The sequence below is a fragment of the Daktulosphaira vitifoliae genome, unplaced genomic scaffold (genome assembly GCF_025091365.1).
Source record: "Daktulosphaira vitifoliae isolate Bord-2020 unplaced genomic scaffold, ASM2509136v1 Scaffold_1, whole genome shotgun sequence".
Classification (NCBI taxonomy): Eukaryota; Metazoa; Arthropoda; class Insecta; order Hemiptera; family Phylloxeridae; genus Daktulosphaira; species Daktulosphaira vitifoliae.
This window is the reverse complement of record NW_026099572.1, coordinates 24,463,258-24,484,169: the sequence shown is the minus strand read 5'-3', so window position 1 is coordinate 24,484,169 and position 20,912 is coordinate 24,463,258. Positions and strand designations below refer to the sequence as shown.

General features: G+C 23.8%; 2 protein-coding genes across 7 annotated transcripts; one reads left to right on the top strand and one right to left on the bottom strand.

Annotated features, from left to right (window-relative positions):
• Window positions 1-5,906: 5,906 nt before the first annotated feature.
• Window positions 5,907-12,790, bottom strand: LOC126896587 (innexin inx3-like). Of its 3 annotated transcripts, XM_050669507.1 has the most exons (7): window positions 12,628-12,789; window positions 12,436-12,558; window positions 11,833-11,871; window positions 8,506-8,690; window positions 7,303-7,634; window positions 6,421-6,915; window positions 5,907-6,347 (listed from the first exon to the last, which is right to left on the bottom strand). In XM_050669507.1, exons 4-7 carry the CDS (start codon window positions 8,660-8,662, stop codon window positions 6,222-6,224), a joined length of 1,110 nt encoding a protein of 369 aa, XP_050525464.1. In that variant the 5' UTR covers window positions 8,663-8,690; window positions 11,833-11,871; window positions 12,436-12,558; window positions 12,628-12,789; the 3' UTR covers window positions 5,907-6,221. The 3 variants fall into 3 exon arrangements, with proteins under 3 accessions (XP_050525464.1, XP_050525466.1, XP_050525465.1); XM_050669509.1 differs by lacking the exon at window positions 11,833-11,871 and having other exon boundaries at window positions 12,628-12,790; XM_050669508.1 differs by lacking the exons at window positions 11,833-11,871; window positions 12,436-12,558; window positions 12,628-12,789 and adding an exon at window positions 11,305-11,449.
• Window positions 12,791-13,035: 245 nt separating this feature from the next.
• Window positions 13,036-19,570, top strand: LOC126896584 (sodium/potassium/calcium exchanger 5-like). Of its 4 annotated transcripts, none has more exons than XM_050669502.1 (11): window positions 13,036-13,118; window positions 13,308-13,482; window positions 15,288-15,432; window positions 15,554-15,757; window positions 16,609-16,802; window positions 17,361-17,508; window positions 17,566-17,673; window positions 17,735-17,980; window positions 18,341-18,442; window positions 18,553-18,782; window positions 19,072-19,570. In XM_050669502.1, exons 3-11 carry the CDS (start codon window positions 15,306-15,308, stop codon window positions 19,141-19,143), a joined length of 1,431 nt encoding a protein of 476 aa, XP_050525459.1. In that variant the 5' UTR covers window positions 13,036-13,118; window positions 13,308-13,482; window positions 15,288-15,305; the 3' UTR covers window positions 19,144-19,570. The 4 variants fall into 4 exon arrangements, with proteins under 4 accessions (XP_050525459.1, XP_050525461.1, XP_050525458.1 ...); XM_050669503.1 differs by lacking the exon at window positions 13,036-13,118 and adding an exon at window positions 13,176-13,208; XM_050669504.1 differs by lacking the exon at window positions 13,036-13,118 and having other exon boundaries at window positions 13,159-13,482; window positions 15,288-15,423.
• The last annotated feature ends 1,342 nt before the right edge of the window (window positions 19,571-20,912 follow it).

The window sequence follows — 20,912 nt, the reverse complement described above, 5'->3', positions numbered from 1 at the left end:
CCAAGGTAAAATAGTTGGAAGAAGGAAACATGAAAGACCTCAAATTTCTTGGATGGACAACCTCCAAAAATAGTTCAATATATCTACGAGCTCTCTATTTAGAGCAGGCGTTGATAGAGACCAAATGACTAACATGATTGCTAACGTTCGTTAACGTATACGGCACTCAAAGAAGAAGGGTATTTTCCTTATATCATTTCAGATATAACAAAACACATATAAAATTTAAAATAGTGTTGAATAATTTATTAAATATTATTATAAAAAAATTAATATACAGAAATTACTAAACATATATAAATAAAAAATAATTGTCCTATTAAATTTGCAAGTTTGAAATTGATATAATTAAATTTTATGGAAATTAAAAAAATTGTATCGTTAAGATTAATATGCAGTCAGGAAATTTTATAATAACTATTTATAGTAAATTTATCAGAAAAGTTCAATATTTTTTTGCATTTTTATTGTAATAGATAACTTAATTAGAAATAATAGTAATCATTTCCTAGTAACTTTTGGTGTTTAAAAAGATTCTATAATTGAAATATGAACTGAATTAATTTTAATGATTTACTTTAACTAAAATAACTAATCAAAAAATAGTTGTTAAAAATATCTAAAAATCCATTGTTAATTCAGGAGAAACTATCATTTTCAACAATCATTTTTTTTAGAAATGGTTTGTATAGCATCATGTTACCAAAATATTTGGAATATTATAGTCTAATAGTAGCACACACAAATAGAGTAAAAAAATTTTTAAGTTAGAAAGTAAAATGATTTAATTTTGTAATTGAAACCTATCATATCGAACTTGATTCGTCAATAAATATTTTGATAACATTATAAATGAATGATTTTAATTGTCTGTATGGAGAACATGAGATAAGTAACTGTTTAATTGATAAATTAGAATTTTGTTTCAATTTTTGAGGGTAATATCTTCAACTAGATAAAAATTGTAATCATTTGACGTATCGTTGAAAAAAGTAGGTCAAGTTATAGCAGAGAAAATAAACGAGTCACAAAAAAATACCCTCTCAGCTTTGCATCGAAGCCAAAACCTAAAATATAGTAAAATAATTTTAATATGAATAAGAAATTGCTTCTTGAAATTTTATAAAAATCAAATGAGTTGAAAATTTATTCCAACTTAAAAATATATAAAAAAATTCCTTGCAATACACGGGTTGGAACCATATCAACCCCAAGCACATCAGACACAAATTTTACCGACTTGACAACCGCACGTCGTTTCCATCAACTGAAAAAAATGTCAATTTAACCTAATTCGTATTTCAAAGTTATTTTCTCTACTTAAAAAAAGCAAAAAAATTTAAATAAGTTTAACTTTCTATGCTATATTAATTTGATTTGTATAATATTTATGAAAATCAGTGTTGTTTGTGGGATTTCCCCCATTTACAGGTAACGAGGGAAATTTTTTCATTTTTAAGGGTAATGTCATCGACTAGATACGATTTGTGATTATTCATTGTTCATCAAAATCGGTCTAGCGAGAGCTGAGATTGAATGTTCACAGACACCAAAAATAAAAAAATAAAATAAGACATCATAATAAAATTAATACCTTCTCAGTTTCGCATCGAAGCTAAAAAACAGATTGTACATTATAAGATGATACCTGACTGTGATTAAAATTTCTATCATAAAAACACTTCTATTCAAATCTGTAAATAGTGTTTAATATTTATTGACAGATTCATTTTAATAAAACAATTATAGTGATTTAAATCGTAAATAATTACAAACTACCCAAGAAAGGCCATAGTAATGTTTAAAAATACGAATTTTTAACTAATTGGGATTTAAACCCACTGTAAAATTTTGTAAAAAATTATTTACTTTTGTTGTTGAATACTTTTATTATATCAAATCTAATTCGACAATAAAAACTTTAAAAATATATAAATTAATGATTTTAATTGTTTGTTTGGAGAAAGCTGGTTAAGGTACTTTTTATTTGATTTTAAGGGATTTTTTTTTAATTTTTGAGGCTAATATCCTCAACTCAATACGAATTATAATCATTTGACATATAAATCGCAGCCACAAAAAAAAACACTAAAATCATATTAATACGAATAAGAAACTTCTTCTCATGAGGAGAGAATTCAGTGATTGGAAATCTTTATATTTATTGAAGCTATTGAATCTAAATGAGATAAATATCAAATGATTTGAAAATTTTTTTCTAACTCAAAAAAAATGCAAAATATTAATTGCCAAAGGCGAACTCGAACCTTGTACCCTAAGCATGAAAGACATAAGTGTTGCCAATTTGGCAACTGTTCGTCGCTTGCATCGATTGATATAATTGGCAATTCAAGCTAATTCAAATTTTAAAGTTACTTTTTCGACTTTAAAAAGCAAAAAAATTTAAATAAATTTAACTTTTTATATCTTAATAACTTTATTCTATGTCAATTAAATTATATAATATTCATGAGAGTCAGTGTATTCCCCTTGTAAGATATTTTAAAATAAAATAAAATACATAACACAGAATTTTAACACAAAAATAGCATATTTTTTAATATGGTAGCCATTTTCACCAAGAAGAAAGTATATTAAGAATTTTTTTTTTTATAGTAAAGTATATAATATAAGCTTAAATCTATGATTAAATAAAAGTGTCAATATTTCCAGAACATTTTTAAAAATTACATTAAAAAAGCTTAACTTGTGTGCAAAAATTGTTTTTTAAATTCCCCCTGCGAGCTGGTCCAAAGTTAGATTTTCAATAAAATGATATCAAATGAAAGAAAAATATTTAAGATTTCAATATAAAAAGTAAGTAATTTAAGTATTAAAATATTTCATGTTAAAATATGATTTTTATGTAAAAATTAAATTTTTCGTGAAATTCGACGGCCATTTTCCTATAAAATAAAAGGTGTCTTTTCAATAATCCACCAATTTCTTAAAATTAAACACTATCTATGTCGCGAAAATAAGTTATCGGGACAATTTTTTTTTTTGAACATAAAGTATTTATTGTAAGATTTAATTTGACATATGTTTAATAAAAGACGCAGTATTTCCAGAACATTCTTAAAAGTTAAGTTGAAAAAGCTCTACTTTTTATACATATGTTTCAAGTTTTAAAGTCCCCTGTAAAAAGGGAAATTGTCCAATTTAAATTAAAAGTATGTTAAATGAAAGAAGTATATATAATTTATTTACAAAAAAAAAATTTGTTTTAATACATACATTATTCAAAAAGTTATAGCAATTTAAACTTGAAAATATAATATCGAAAATCAAAAATTGTTATATGAAAATAGTATGTTTTTATCTACGGCAACTATATTCTATATATACTTAAAAGATAAATCGTCGGGACAAATTTTTTTTAATTGATATATGTTTAAAGGATGCAGTATTTCCGGAATATTTTCAAAAGTAAAGTTGAAAAAGTTAATTTTTGTAAAAAAGTTGCTATTTTAAATCCCCCCTTGTATGCAGGTTAAGTGTTAGATTTTCAAAAAAAAATGATATCAAATGAAAGGAAAATATGTTAAATTTCAATTTAAAAAAAAATTAAGTTGATTTGTTAATTTTTGAAAAAATTATGGTAGTTTTAAGAAAAAAAAGTGAAAAAAATGACGAAATTTACCGATTTTAAAAATTGTAATTTTTTTGGAAATTTCCCTCATTTACGGGGAATAGGGGAAATTTTTTCAATTTTTAATGGTAATGTCTTCAACTAGATATGATTTTTGATCTTTTGAAATATTGTTCAACAAAATCAATCCAGTGAAAGCTGAAAAAAGTGGCAATAGATACAAAAAAAAAAAAACACATCATGATAAAATTAATACCTTCTCAGCTTTGCATTGAAGCTAAATAATAATTTTAATTTGTTCATTTTTCAAAATTATGGCAGTTTTAAGTATTAAAATATTTCATGTTAAACAGTGATTTTTACTTAAAAATTATAAGTTTCGTTAAATTCGACGGCCGTTTTCCTATAGAAGAGTAGGCGTCGTGACAAATTTTTTTTTTGAACTTAGTAGTATTTATTGTAAGTTTTAATTTGACATATGTTTAAAGGATGCAGTGTTTCCGGAACTTTTAGCGCATCGAAGCTAAAATGTAGGTAAATTTAATTATATTTAAATGTATATTAAGACAAGTTTTTCTTAATATTATTTGAAAACTTGATACATTTTTATTTTATTTTACATAATGTTTTTGGTATTTTGATATGATTATTTAATTGTAAATCGATTTTTTGATTAAATAATTTAAAAATAAAGATTTTGTAGATAATACTTCCAAATATAAGTTCTTTTTCAATGTATAGATAACCTTTTATGGTTATCTATCTTAAAGGTTTTAGTCATTATATCTCGATAGAGTAATAGTAAACATAGTAATAGTATTTCGGCAATGTTTAATGCAAGAATTATTTTTTTATATGTGACATCTCACGGAGTATTAATTTTTATTTATATGCGACGTAAAAATGTTAACATTAATTAGAGGTTTTATATCGTACAGAGAACAAGATCAGCTGTATTTAGGGTGTGTGCAATTACCTCAGGTGGTATGTTCTTAAAGGTGGCGCTAAAATATTAATTAATATAAATTATACAAGTTGAATACCTTAATTTTTCCTCCTTTAAATAAAACAAAAAGAGCGAAACAGAAATTAATACCTTAGACGATAAATGCTACCAGAGTAGTTGTATCAAAATGTGACATAAAGGGATATATGTATACTATACATACATTACATATACATTGTATATGATGTAAATATATTTACATTTAACATTTACAGTTGAGTCAACATTTAAAGCATATATATTTTAAACAGTAGCATACTCAGATATTAGCTTGGATTGGGCTTTTACTTTTGGTATATAAAATTAAGAATTTTAACACAAAAATAGCATATTTTTAAATATGGTAGTCATTTTCACCATAAAGACAAATCCAGAGGTCAATTTTTCTTTTCCAAATTAAAGTACATTACATAAGCTTTAATTTAAGGTTTATATATAAGTGTCAGTCTTTCCGTAACATTTTCAATAGTTAAGTTAAAAAAGTTTATTTTTTGTGAAAAATTACCATTCCTGTGGGCTGGTAAAGGGTCAAAAGTTCACAAAAATATATCAAATGATAGATAAATACCTAAGATATTTATAAAAAAAAAAAAGTTACATTAATTTGGTCATTTTTAAAAAAATTATGGCAATTTTAAGTAAAAAAATTGAAAAAATGTCGAAAATTAGCGATTTTTAAATTTGTATTTTTTTGTGGGATTTCCCCCATTTACAGGTAACGAGGGAAATTTTTTCATTTTTAAGGGTAATGTCATCGACTAGATACGATTTATGATTATTCATTGTTCATCAAAATCGGTCTAGCGAGAGCTGAGATTGAATGTTCACAGACACCAAAAATAAAAAAATAAAATAAGACATCATAATAAAATTAATACCTTCTCAGTTTCGCATCGAAGCTAAAAAATTATCCACTTTGAGAAAATGGCCGTCAAAGTAAAAAAAATTCACAATTTCTTTTTAATAAAAATACTTTATTTTACACGCGTACCATTTATTATTACATTATGCATTAAAATAAATGAATAACTTTCATTTGTAAAGGTCAATAATAAGTTAACTTAAATATTATAGTATAATTATCAGTTGATTGATGAACTTTTAATCTCTAACCATACACTTTTTCAATGTGACCTCGTAAATCATACTTTTAATAGCTCTCTTAAAAATACATTACACGTTTCACTTAAGTTAAGAAAACATATAGAAATTTTATTATTAATATATTAAATTGCACTTTTAATTAATATATAAATTTGTACTAACACATTTTATTATCACTAAGATATGAAATTCAAGATTGTTAAATAAGGTCAATGTCATTTTATTTATGTGAAAATTTAATATTAGTTCTACCAATATTTTAACTATTCCACTACCATATTTATACTAAAATATAGACTTAACATAATAGAATTCCTGTTTACTTAGGACACTAGGTTTTTCTTAATCGTTCATTGTTAAAAACGAAAAAAGTTTAAAATTATATTTCCCACTAAATTTACAAACATAAAACTTCTACTTTCTATTTTAATCTTATATTAATAGATAAAATGTGATTTACAGTTTGTTTTATGGAATATACATATTGTTTTCATTTTTCATTTCAAATTATTTTGTCTCTTATAAATCTGATTTTTTTCTGGAATGAGTTAATTTTATTTGTTGCCACAACTCTTCCACAAGTACTTTAAAATTCATGAAGTGGATATTTTTTTCAATTAGATTTAAAAATAGTACATCACCAACCTAAATTAAAAACATTTATTAGTAAAAATTACAGCTATATTAAATAATATAAGAAAATATTATTTTAATGTACTTGTAGATTTTTTATGAACATTTTTTGTGAATCTTTATTATTTGAAGTCGTTGCTATTTTCACTATTTTATTTTTCCATATAAACGATTGTGTTATGTAAACCAGTCTATACAACACAGCATAAATTGATAGAATGCCTACTATTATGAACCAAAACCATAGAAAAAAGTAAATTTTTTCATTAATATTATTTTGAGACAAAATACACATTACATCTATGTCTTGAATACTGCCAGATGGTCCATACTTGTAAAAAATACATTTTGTTATTTTAGGAAATACAACTTCCATAGGATTACTATATCCAAAAGATTTTGTTTTATGATTAATATAAAACATGGTTACTTCATAGCCATACAATAGGAACGTACTTCCTAAGAATTTGTTAGTTATATAAATATTTCCTAAAATATTAACTGTATTTAATAATTCACACAAAAAGTACCCACATGCGTAAACATTATGCGTATGTAACGTTTGTAGACAGTATTGTATCTATAATAAAAAAAATAAAAATTAAGACTATTAATAATGCATTAAATATAAGGTAAAATAATATAATAGGGATAAAATTATTTCTTATGTTTTTATTTATTAATATCAAATTCTATCAAGAATAGTGACATAACTCGAAAAAATACAAACTTTACAGAATAGTAAAATAAAATTAACAATGTAATGGCGAATTAATGACATTTTCTAAAAATTATATATTAATTCTCTAATCAATTTTTTTATATTTATCTATGTTAGAGCTACAATCTAAAAAAAATTAAATCTTGTCACTTTATTATATATATATATATATATATATAATATGTATAATATATATATAATATATAATATATAATATGTACGAAATTTTGAAAAATAAAAAATTACCAATCTATTTAATTTAATTTTTCTGTTATCAAAACCATCAATGTGCCTTCCGCGGATTCCTTCGGTTATCATACGAATTTTTCCATCTTCTAGTATTTTCCATATCCAATGAGGTATATAGAATGTAATCGCTTGGAAGAACAACATTACTGGCACCCATTGGTAATAAGAATGTTGTCGTACATCTCCATTAACGTGTCCAAGACCTCGCATAGGTTGTGATTTTGTATGATTATTAATAGTAAAAGTGTTTAAAAGCCAACAGTATTTAGTAACTACTTTTTGAATTTCGGGTTTCTTAGAAAAATTTGATAAACATTCAATCGGATCACCTAAAGTAATACTGTAATTAATTTGTACATTTATTATTAAAAAATATATATAAATTGTTAATACATTAATTAACAATTGTTTAAGTTTTACAATATTGATCTCTGATCAATGTTGATCTAGTGCAAACTCTATACTTGAAAAACTAGGCGCAATAGTGGCCTACATCACTATTGCACTCAGGCGCTCATTTAATGGATGCATTTAATTAAAATAATAAATTATTTTAAAAAATAGAGGCATAGATACAGATTTTTTTTTTGAGATTAATTATGAAAGAACGGGATAGAACAGAAACTGCAATAAATTACTTTTAACAATATTTTAAAACTGTCAAAAATTTGTAAAATATATGACTAACATTTGATTAAATTGATAATTTAAAATAATTAATTAAAGTAATTATTACTTTAATAAAATATTATAACGGTTGTATGGTTTACATTGTTTCATAAATACAAACGCATAGTATTATTTAATTATGTATGACATAATACATTTTAATACAGTTTTACCACAGCACCATCGGTTAAAAATACATAACAAAAAAAAACTGAAGCTCCTATATCTTTTTGTGGGGATTTGTACCCCATAATTTAATTTCAACAAAATGAATGAAAAGCCACCTACAAGTTTATATATATATATATATATATGTATAAATATATTATACCCGTCCCGGGGTAGTACAAGTGACCTTTTATGAAATATGAAAGTAAATAAAAAAAAAAATGAAATGATCTTAAAATAGTAGGTTCTCATAAATAAAAGACATAAATATATTTTTTTAAACATATAATAACATTTTTCTTGCAGTGTTCAAGTATTAATTATTTAAATATGAATACTACTGTATTACATAAGTTAACAAACCTATTAAGCTGTTAGCTGTAACTAAAATACAAAATGTGAACAATATATTAGTTGTTAATTTATAGTGACATTGAAATATATGGTGATCGATTTTTGGTTTATCGTTGCGAACTTTAAACGATTTGCTTAAAATGCTTAATGATGTAGTTAAAACCATTTTCTGTTGAAAATTTAATGTTCAGACCCTGTAATAATTAAAAGGTTTTAAAAATCATAAAAATAAAACATTATGATCATTTTAGTTCTTTTATATTTTTAACGTATCAATTAAGAATTAATACATAAATAAAAACCAAAAATTATATAATTAAAATAAAAAAAACCTTGAGGTCTCAATAAAATGGTAGTGATCCCTAATTATTAACTCATCGAGGTGTAAGAATCAAAAAAATGTAACGAATTTATTGAATTAAAAAATTAAATAACTTTAAAATAAGTATGAAGTTAAAATGTTAGTTAAAGATCTTTTGTACTGAAAATAAATATTTTTTCAATTTACATAGAATGAAATATATTCCATAGAGTTACAATTATTTCAGCAAAAAAATGGCTATATTATTAATATATGATAACAAAAAAAAATTGTCATTAAAAGAATATAATGATTAGCTATAATATTATTAAAACATATTTCGTGAGATTTTGTTAAGAAATTATTCTGTATAAATATTAATTAACTTCCAAAAAGAATATAACTACTTTAAAGCATTTTTTAAAAAGTCGATCTTAATACAATTGATATAGAAACGGCTTGTCCATGTCTAGCCATTTGACCGCACTTTTTTTTATCAATAATATTAATAAAAAAGGTCAAATCGTAAACGACTTACTATAAGTTCACTATTATAAGTTTGATATTCTGCTAAATTTACATTTACATTTAAACTAAATGGAAATTTTGTAACTTCAGTTTGACAATTTTTGGATGAAAAATGCTATTTACTCAATAATTAATAGTCCTAAAATTGTTATCGATCCATTTTTATAAAAATACTACTTAACACTCAATAATTTAAAACGTTGAAAAAATTAAAAACTAAAAAAAAATCAACATTTTTTTTTGATAAAAACTAGAAATAAAAAAAACCTAGCACAGGGGGATCGCGGCACAGTGGTGACTTGGCATAGTTGGATCAAGTATTCTGATATCTGACAGTGATTTAAATCACTATCAAAAAAAACGCTTCGATGCAAATCTTTAGATAGTATTTAATTTTAAAAAATTGATGGATTATACCAAAAGCAACATGATCTGCTAGTTCGTTATTAATATCCTGATTCAGATAAAGTATGTCGAATGAAAAAGGGATTATTAAAAAATATTATTTCTCATAAAAAAATTATGTTGATCCATACACTTTTCAATAAGTTATATCATTATAAAGTTAAAAATGTAAAAAATAAAATCGAGAATTTTCATACAATAATAGCATTCGGTAGCTATTTTCACCGTGAAGACAAAATAAAGTCCCACATTTTTTTTTGCATAATAAAGTACATTACATTAGCTTTAACTTAAGATATATATAAAAGTGTCAGACTTTCCGGAACACTTTCAAAATTTAAGTTGAAAAAGTTCTACTTTCTACATGTATTTTTTAGATTTGAACCCCCCTCGTATATAGGAAAATGGTCCGATTTAAAAAAACAGTATGTCAAATGAAAGATGTATATAAATACTACTCCTCATGAAAAAATTGTAGTGATCCATACATTTTTCAAATATTTATAGCATAATAAAATTAAAAATGTAAAATACAAAATCGAAAATTTTCACACAAAAATAGCATTTGGTAGTCATTTTAACTGTGAAGATAAAATAAAGCCCGAAAGTTTTTTTTTGCATAATAAAGAACATTACATTAGCTTTAATTTAATATATATATATAAAAGTGTCAGACCTCCTGGACCATTTTCAAAAATCAAGTTGAAAAAAATAATTTTTTGTGGAAAAGTTGTCATTTTAAATCCCCCCCTGTGGGCAAGTAAAGGGTCACATATAAAAAAAATATATACCAAATGAAAGGTAATGATATGCATCTATAAAAAAAAGAATTATATTGATTAGGTTATTTTTAAAAAAATTATGGCACTTTTAAGTAAAAAAAATTGAAAAAATTTCGAAAATTAGCGATTTTTAAATTTGTAATTTTTTTGGAGGTTTCCCCCATTTACGGGGAACGAGGGAATTTTTTTCAATTTTTGAGGGTAATGTCTTCGACTAGATACGATTTGTGATCTTTTGACGTATCATTGAAAGAAATCGGTTCGGTGAGAGCTGAGAAAAAGTGGTAACAGACACAAAAAAAAAATAAAAATAAAAATAAACACATCTTAGTAAAACCAATACCTTCTCAGCTTCGCATCGAAGCTAAAATTTGATTTTAACGTAGTCTAAGAATACAGAAATTATTAAGAAAAAAAATTATAATGTAATGTTAATTGCATTATACTTTTGGAAGTGCAACAAATCAATTAGATCTATTGCACTCTGTATTTATACCTGACATTTAATTTTATTGCCAATTTTTCTATTCATAAAATTATTAAAATTAATTTAAAAATTGCATAATATTTGTTTTTAAAATATCATATTAAATTTCAATTCAAAATATCTATTTGACAACTGAATTTTGTAAAATTGTTTTAATTAAATCGTATACTTACTTTAAATTTATTTAAAGTATAATTTAAATTGTAGTGATAAATATATAAATATTACAATACTAATACAGCATTTTACAAATAATATTGGAATAAAATTTAATGATAAATCTTAAAATATCATTTTTTACATACTATGTTATTCGATGATCCTTATCAAGTTAACAATTGTATAATTTAATTCATATAAGGGATTTGCGATGTTTCCAAAGGACCTTATAAAAAGAAATTGAATATCTATTTTTTTTTTGTTCATATTTCAAAATTCAAAAATTGATGTCTAAAAAATTAATGATGTATTAAAAGGAAAGAAAAAATCTTTATTTTGTGAAAACCAATAAAATTATTTTTTACTTATTATATAGTTGCATTTTATTCCTCGTATTTATGATAAAATATTCGCCTATAACTAAATTAAGTTCTGAATACAAAAATAGAAAACGAAGTTACACTAAATTAAAATATAAAATCAATCAATATAATATATTTATTTATACAATATTTTTCTTTATGAACTTGGTAAATAATCTTATTCAATAAACAAATTCAAAGGAAATATTAAAACAAAATTTAATCATATATTATTTGATATTGATTATGATAAAGTCTTTTTTTATTTAAATTACACCTCTTAATATTTTATGATTAATAAAAAATACTTACCACGACATTTTATAATTTAACATCAATACGAAAAGCTACCTAAAAATTCAAATTTTTTTTGTTTATTTTTAAACTAACAATTCATAAATTTCACATAATTAACGTAATACTGTAAAAATATTTAATTTTAAATAGGAAAATTTTTTTTTTTATTATTGATTTAACCTAACAATTAGATGAACTATAATATCAATCAAAACTTATGCAGTGAATTTATATTCTATCTATAATAAAAAGACAATAAGCAGAAAAACAGTCACTGTTCATTGTTTATGATAATTCGATAAAATATCAAACTACATGGCTGGTATAAATGTGCCAATATGCACAAAAATATCATTGGTCACTATAAATTTTACTTGACGTATTTTATTAATAATAATGCTAAATTTCGTAATTGTACGACTTCGAGCACTAGCAAATTGTTTCATATTATTTATACATTTTTTAGCACTAAAACTGAATTATTATAATTACCCAAAATATAATTGGTATTTAAAATATTATAAAAAGGTTTTTATTAGAAATAATTTAAAATACTTTTAAATAAATCAAAAAATTTGTTTAACTAAAAAAACCAAAAATTTGTTTTTCAATATTTACCGAACACTGTATTAAATTGTATGTTAAGTATGTAGTATATAATAGGTATAGTGTCTATGATGAGCATCAAAAACAATTGCTAAAAACTGTTCAATATGCCAACAACTTGTCCCGTTACCCTACCTAAAAATTCTAAAAACCTTAATATTTTTTATAGAGAATAATTATTAAAGAAAAAGGTATTGAACAAACATTGTATACTTATTTGTTGTAGAGTATTTAGAATGTCTTAATAAATCCTGAAATTTAACATTTTAGATATAGGTCAGACATAGGTTATTAATTTGGATAAAATATGAATTTATATTCATTAGTAAATACTAAAACTGTTTGTCAAGAAAAAATTTAATAAAAACTGATAATTAAACATTATTACTGATTAAATATGTGCAGTTGGACACGTATATTTATAGTGTTAAAATATTGCTTATTAAAAACTTAATAATGCACATCCAAAATAATGTATTATTTTTGATACGTCTAGAAGACTTATTATATTGTTTTATCAGAGTTTTAAAGTTACAACAAAACCTATTTTTCGTTAATCTATTGATTATAAATAAAGTAAATGATCACGTCAATGTATCAATTTGAATGTACTAGTAGTTGTTCTTATCGTATTGTAAGGCATATTCACATTAATCTTCAATCGAAATATCAAGTAACATGTGCTGCCCATTCACGTAAAATTNTTAGTAGTTCTTATCGTATTGTAAGGCATATTCACATTAATCTTCAATCGAAATATCAAGTAACATGTGCTGCCCATTCACGTAAAATTATTCTCCTTTATTTTAATTTAAGTTCAATTTAAAAAAAAGTAGTGTTGACGTTATAATTTATAAATTCCCATCGATTTGTTTACAAAACAGATAAGCAATGATTGTAATTTCATGATTCATTATCGAATGTGACGTAATATAATAGTATTGTGGTGGATCATTGGATGTTACAGTTTTGTGGCGCTATTAAGATAAATTAAATCAGTTACAATCAACACAAAGAATCAAAATATTCGATTTTGTATAACTTTTTGTTCATAAACTGGTAAGCTTTTTCATTATATTTAAAATAGGTTTTAGATTATGAAATTTAATCGGCCTGTTTTCATGATTTAATTTATTGATGTGTATTGTGCTGATATCATAGTTAAAATGTTTAAATTGGTTGATTAGTATAAAATTTTTATATTCACATTTCTTTTTTATTTATTTTTAAATCAGTTTATGTAAAAGTAAAGTCATTTAAGCTTAAAATTGCGAACATTGACTATATATTTTTACAGCACATTAAAACTTAATTATTTAAATTCATTACAATCAAACTACTTATCATTTTAAAATAGATAACAAACAAACTTAGATCACTTACTTCATAATTTAAGGGAACGTATAATTATAATAATCTAAAATATGTAATAATTACTACATTATTCTCAAACATTTTTATTCATTTTTTAAATTACAATAATTTTACCGTAAAGAGTATTTTTATAACTAATATATTAGAGTATCTAAAATCATAATTAATCTTGCGTGTAATACAATAGTATGTTTTTAATAAAACCCCCAATTAAAAAATTATAAGCAAAATTAATTTTGTTGGTAAATATATTCATTAAATTATTATTTTAGTAAAGGTAAATTAATCAAACTGAAATTATTTTTTAAGGCACAAAAACCTAAACTATATATCCACGTACATGTAACCATAATTTAACAATGGTATAGTTAGGTGGGTCACGGGAGTTATATCCCTCCAGTTACTCTAATATTTGTCCAAAATGAAGTGAAACTTAACAAAAAAATCCAAAATATAGGTTAAATAGAAATTTATCTGGTTATGCCCTTCCATTAGGAAATTTTGACTTTGCTTCTGTTGACTAGTATCTGTTAAAAATAAAGTTACAGTACATTACACTATATGTTAAAAAAAAGGTGTTATTTTAATAATATTAATTTATTCACATCATAATTTTTTTGATATTAAAAGAAATAATAAAAATAATTGTTCTAATATTAATAAAACAAACGATTTTAAAAATTAGTAATATAAAACCAACAATAGGTGTGTTGTATTATATAATATTGTGTTGTATTGTGTGTTAGACGCATCTGACATCTATCGCATATTGTTGTGGTTCATATCTGATGAGATATGAGTGGGTCAATTGGGAGTGTCCTATTCTGGCTCGGTTATTAGCTGTTTGATTTCTACGATTTATATTTGTAATAGTTAAGTTTTTTTATTCTTTTTAATTTTTTTAAATTTGTTTGAACTGGAAGCATTATCCCATTCATGTTGTTATAGGGATTCTAGTCGTCCAATTACTTTGCTAGTAGCTTTTTCAGTTATAAATACAGTCATCTTCGACGTTCTTTAATTTTATTAGTATTGCAATTCTTATAAATTAAGTTATAGTCAAGTATATAATGTTAAAAAGTTGTTAAATTGCAAGCTTATTATAAGTTAATTGTCATTTTAATTAAAACAAAATTTCATAGTATTCGTCTAAAACTATCGTTTTTTTTTTTTGCTTTATAATAAATAGTTACGCTTAACTCATATTTCTTTCAAAGAACCAGGGAGCTTCATTTTCAGTATGCAAGATATCCATTTGTGTACCTAAAATACTTTGTTATTATTTTTGGCACCTAAAATTTGAGTATTTTCACCGCCGCCATTCATCGTTAAATACATAATGACTTATGCGATATCTATGCTCACCAAATAAGTATTAAAATAATAGCCCTACACGAAAGGCGTGTATTTTTTTTAATAAAACGTTGGAATTAAATTGTTAATAATATTTATTACATATTAATATAATCTTGGACTGTTTTTTTGTATAGTTTCAAACGGGATGAAATATGATAAAGAGCAATATCAAGTATTTAGTCCCAATTCAGTTCTCAAAAGAAAAAATATGCTTTGCATTTATAATGATGTTTGTGATTACGTTTTATTACTTAAAAACGCAAATATTAAGTGAGCCTAGTAAGATATATCTTTATATATTTATTAACAACCGTTAACGTTATCTGCTTCTATATAAATAAATGTCAGTAACACCTACATACGTGATAAACAATAGTTACTATTAATTTATTGTTTTCAGATGTCAGATATATTAGTAGAGTACTGCTATCAAAAAATAACATAGATGATACCAATAAAACATCATTTTTTGAAGATATATTCATCTTTGAAGAACAAACCTTAACAATATCTGTGACTTCTGTGGTATCCTTATACTTGTTCTTATTTCTAGGTGTTATATGTAATCGTCATTTAGTACCATGCGTTCATATAATTTCAACGAGTAAGTAATCTGAATCTGTGTCTGAACTATCAAATTAAGTACAATTGTTACAATTTTATGAGTCTCTTGATTCACCAATTTTGATTAATTAATCAAGGTCAGGACAATAATTATTAATATTTAAAATCAAAAATAGTTTTTATTATTTATATGTAAGTATCCGTATATAAAAGAAGAAACTCCAATGCAGTTATTAAAATCAACAATTATTTACTAATTATAAAGGATGGTATAATTATAGCGATGTGTTAAGATTCATTTAAATAAATGATATAAATGGGAATTTGTTATTGTTCAATACAAAAAATAAATGTTATTCATTTTTATTTGATAGTCATATAAAGTTTACAAATTCCATTGCACATGGAAAAAACATTAAATTTTTAATATTTTATTTAATATTTACATTTGTTTGCTAACCTCATCTGATAGCTACTTTACGACTCGATTTATTGTTTGACTTAAAATTAATAGGTCCATTTCATAACTTGATGGTTATTGATAAGTATTGTTTAACGAAGTACAACTACGGATTTGAATCATAGATGTCGACTTTGACCTTAACATTTAATGCATTATTTTCTTTGAGTTTTGTATTGCCGTTGATCGATTGTAATTCATATAAATATAGGCATATTACTAATCTATTACTTCTCGTGAAGAATCGCAAATATTTATAAATTAAAATACTTTTGGATCTTCTTATAATGGAGTCCCTGCGGCTAAATTTTTTTTCGGAGGGAATTTCGTTTAATAGAGAGTTGAAAGGAGGTTTCACTATACTTACGTTTCAAATCTTATTTTTTAATCAATGTTTTGTAAAATATTTATATAATACTTCTTAAATTTAGGAATGAAATTGAGTCAAGATGTTGCTGGGGCGTCTGTAATGGCTGCAGCAGTTGCTTGTCCTGAGTTATTTGTCAATATTTTGGCAACTTTTTTTGCAACTGAAGGAGATGTAGGGATTGGAACAGTAGTTGGGACTGGTTTATTTAATTTACTGTTAGTTCCTGGGCTTTGTGTACTGATGTCTCAACATAAAGTAAGTTTTTTTGTTTTGTATTTGAATAATATATGCGAGTTATGTAAAAGTTAAGCTACATTCTGTATCTTATATAAAAACAAGATTTTGACACAAATGCATGTAATGGGACACAGATTTACAAAGTTAGAGTTCTCTTAAATTAAATAAAAATAAAATCAATACGAATACAAAATCAAAAATTTGGTTTATAATATTTATGAGCCCGTAATTATATTTATTTGAATACATCTTAAATACATTTTTATAAACTTTCAAGTAAACTGAAAAAAATAAATGTTAGTTATCTGAAGTTATTTCAAATTTCCCATTCTGTATTTAATTTTACCGAGTACAAATATACACAAGGAACATTCAAAATTCTTTCATTCGAAATTATTAGGGGGCATAGCCCCCTAAAAATTAAAAAAAAATTATGTTTTTTTTATATAAAATTATATTTGAAGATTGAGAAAAAATATAAATTAAACGAATTAAAATTAATATATTTTTCATCAAATTTTTTACATAATGAAATATTTATTTTTTCGTTTATATAGTTATTTTTGTGTTTCATAGACAATACATTTAGAATATTGGCCAATAACACGTGATATCCTCGTATACCTGTTAACTATTTCATTATTAGTTTGGTCCTTAGCCGATAGTAAAGTTTATGGATACGAAGCATTGACACTAATTATCGTGTATATTTTATACTTATTAAGTAAGTTATCTACATCATTAAACAATTGTATAATTAACAATCTACAACTCCCAATAGTTCTTTCTTATAGTACCTCTTTAAGTAAATTTTTCAAGAAGTTCTCATTACGCCATGAAAATAATATTGAAAGTAGCAACGAACAACGACCTATTCTTCCACTAAATGGTAAAATATATTTAAATAATTATTTAAATATTATAACTTATAATAATCTGAATTTTTCCAGGAATTGAAGCTAATGGTTTTTTAGTTCACGAACAAATCATTATTCCCAAGTGGAGTGATTCGATTTATGAATATTTATTAACTGTGAAAGAAATAGTCGTTTGGCCTATAGTTTTAGTATTAAAAATAACAGTCCCTAGTTGTAATAGTCATGATAGGGTATTTTGGGTACCTATCACAATGTTTATGTGTATATTTTGGATAGGATGTGGATCATTTGTAGTAGTAGAGTTAATAACCATAATAGGTAAACATATTTTTATTATTAAAACTAGCTATAACTCTTATACCATTATATATTTATTACTGGGAAATAACATTTTGGCAGTGTTACTTAAATTTGAACCATTTATCATCTGCCTAATACAAAATTATTTCTCCAAAAAGTATGAACAGACGATTCTGTTTTTATTTTTTTTTTTTAATTATATTTTGAAACATGAATTTGTTGTTATGAATATAGTAACTATTTATTCAATATTATGCTACATAAAAAAATAAATACAAGCGTAACAGCTAATTTTTATTTTTATATTAATTAAATATCTTGAAAGTAAATTGAATGTTCTTTCATGAAAGCCAAATAATGATATAATTATCATATTAGGAAATGAATTTTCTATACCGGAATCTGTTATGGGCTTAACATTACTTGGAATTGGTATGAGTGTACCTGAAATGGTCTCTAGTATTGCGGTAGCTAAACAAGGTACGAATTAAAGATACTATTTATTGACAGAATGCATATAAGTAGCACATGTATAAATGTATTTATACATTATACATTATTATTTATTTAATGTACTCATATTTTTAAAGGTCAGGGAACTATGGCTTTATGCACAGCATTAAGTTCATCTACATTTGACGTTTTAATATGTCTTGGTCTACCATGGTTCATAAAAGCAATGGTATTTCACAAAAAAGGTTTAAATGCTTCAATAAGAGTTCATTCAAGGGGTCTTGATGATAGTGCGCTTGCTGTTATGTTCAGCACAATTGGTTTCATGTCACTGATGTGTTTCAACAAATTTATTCTAACCAAACGAGTACGAATAATCTTTACAATATAATTGAAAAACAAGGTGGATTAATACATTAAATTAGAAGATGATTGCTTTATTTAGTGATTTTCGATAAATTTATAATAATTAATAAGTATAAAATTCTATCTTCTTGTATTAATAAAAATAAAATTAGTAAATCTAATTAAGTCTAAAAATGACATTGTGCACCAATTTTAATAATAATCTATACCACTTTCAACACTAATCCGCCCTTGTTTGTGAATAAATATGTATGATATCGATTAATTAAATTTTTTTTTTTTTACAATAGACGGGCATATTTTTAGTTTTTATGTGGATATTAATTTGTTCAGCAATGGTTTACAATGAATACGCCACATAGGTGTGAAGAAAAAAAAGACATAGAAAAAGATCACTTTATGATATTTGTGAGCAAATCAAAAGTGAATTCCAGTTCCAACGTGAAAATAGACCTAAGGTTGAATCTGGAATACTTGAGTATCTAATTTAATTTGTTATTCTTGCATGGCTCAACCATTGTGTTTTACCAAAACAGTTTATATACTTGTACATAATAATAAAAAACATGCAAATGAATGATTTTTACCTAAATGTTAGTTTATTATACTTTATGAACTGAACATGTAACTAAATTTCTTTTTGAACTATGATAACTATAGAACTAAACTGGTGTATTTATTTGTAAATTTTAAGTTTATTTCAATAGTAAAAGATCAAATGTTGATTTGAATATAGAAAAACTTGTATAGATGTACATTTATTTTAAAATATATGTACATTTAACTCAAGATGTTTTGTTTTTCTTTATAAATAATAAATTAGAAAAAAATTATACTGTAATTAAAATTTTATTTTTTACCTTTTCTAAATTAACTTTAATAAACATTGAACTTTTAATATACTCATTATGTTTTTGAAAGGTTTAATAAAGAAAGTAAAATATTTTGTATAGTGGCTAGAAATGTTTTATAATTTATAAAAAAGTTAAACAATGGACCATTTTTCAAGGAAAATAATCTCGTAAATTTATATATATATACTTTGAATTTATTTTTGCTCTTAACCCATCCACATGGTTTGGGCTTTCTCTTAGTAAGAATATATTAAAGGTTTTTCCTATAGACGAAATGAAAATACAAATTTTGAAGAAGTTAATGATATATTCTGCAAAACTGGACAAAGTAACAAATTTTTTTAACTCGTTATGTTAATTTCAGAAAGATTAAAATAAGTTAAAAGTTAACAAAAATATGTATTTTTTACTTCGTTAAGTAAAAAATATGTATTTTTTACTTCGTTAAGTAAAAAATAACTTAAAAATTAATTTTTCTTAATTATTATACTCTCAAATATTATTGATTAGAATATTTTCCTAAGTCTTCTACAATAATAGAAGACGCTCTTCAATAATATCTTCAAGTTTACTTATTAAATTAAAAAAAAAAACTAAGTTAAAAGTTAAATTACTCAAAAATTAACAAGTTATTTAACTTAATTTTATATTTTAACGAATTAATCCTGATATTTTATTAAATTTCCTCCATTTTAAAATGAACTTTTATATAATAACACATAAAATAAATACTTTCTCAGGCTTTCATAAAAATTAACATTTTATTATTGGTTGTTAATTTAGTGATAACTTTTTCGGCTTATTATATACATTTATTAGGTATACATTATATACATTTAATAAAATGAGCTAGTCTTTTATTAAAAAAATAGTAATAATAAAATTTCAAAATTAAATTAAGATGTTTAGTATAGTTTACCTAAATGGTTTCTTTTTACGTTTGATAAACATTATTCTATTCAGTGTTTGGAAAGATCTACTTCCATGGACGAACACATAAAAACATAACATTATCATAAACGAGTTCATTTTTATGTAAAAAGAACAAAAACAATTTAAAAAAAAAACTTATTTTAGCTTTGATGCGAAGCTGAGAAGGTATTGGTTTTACTAAAATGTGTTTTTTTTTTTTGTGTCTGTTACCACTTTTTCTCAGCTCTCACCGAACCGATTTCTTTCAATGATACGTCAAAAGATCACAAATCGTATCTAGTCGAAGACATTACCCTCAAAAATTGAAAAAAATTCCCTCGTTCCCCGTAAATGGGGGAAACCTC

Bases quoted from the DNA above. Each gene is read 5' to 3' on its own strand.
- LOC126896587 (XM_050669509.1), bottom strand. From the start codon at position 8,662: ATGGTTTTAACTACATCATTAAGCATTTTAAGCAAATCGTTTAAAGTT. The intron at 6,916-7,302 runs GTAATTTTTTAT...TTTTTATTATAG, and splicing joins AAATTAAATTAAATAGATTG to ATACAATACTGTCTACAAAC. The intron at 6,348-6,420 runs GTACATTAAAAT...TTTTTAATTTAG, and splicing joins TGTTCATAAAAAATCTACAA to GTTGGTGATGTACTATTTTT.
- LOC126896584 (XM_050669502.1), top strand. From the start codon at position 15,306: ATGATAAAGAGCAATATCAAGTATTTAGTCCCAATTCAGTTCTCAAAA. The intron at 15,758-16,608 runs GTAAGTAATCTG...TCTTAAATTTAG, and splicing joins CGTTCATATAATTTCAACGA to GAATGAAATTGAGTCAAGAT. The intron at 18,443-18,552 runs GTACGAATTAAA...ATATTTTTAAAG, and splicing joins TATTGCGGTAGCTAAACAAG to GTCAGGGAACTATGGCTTTA.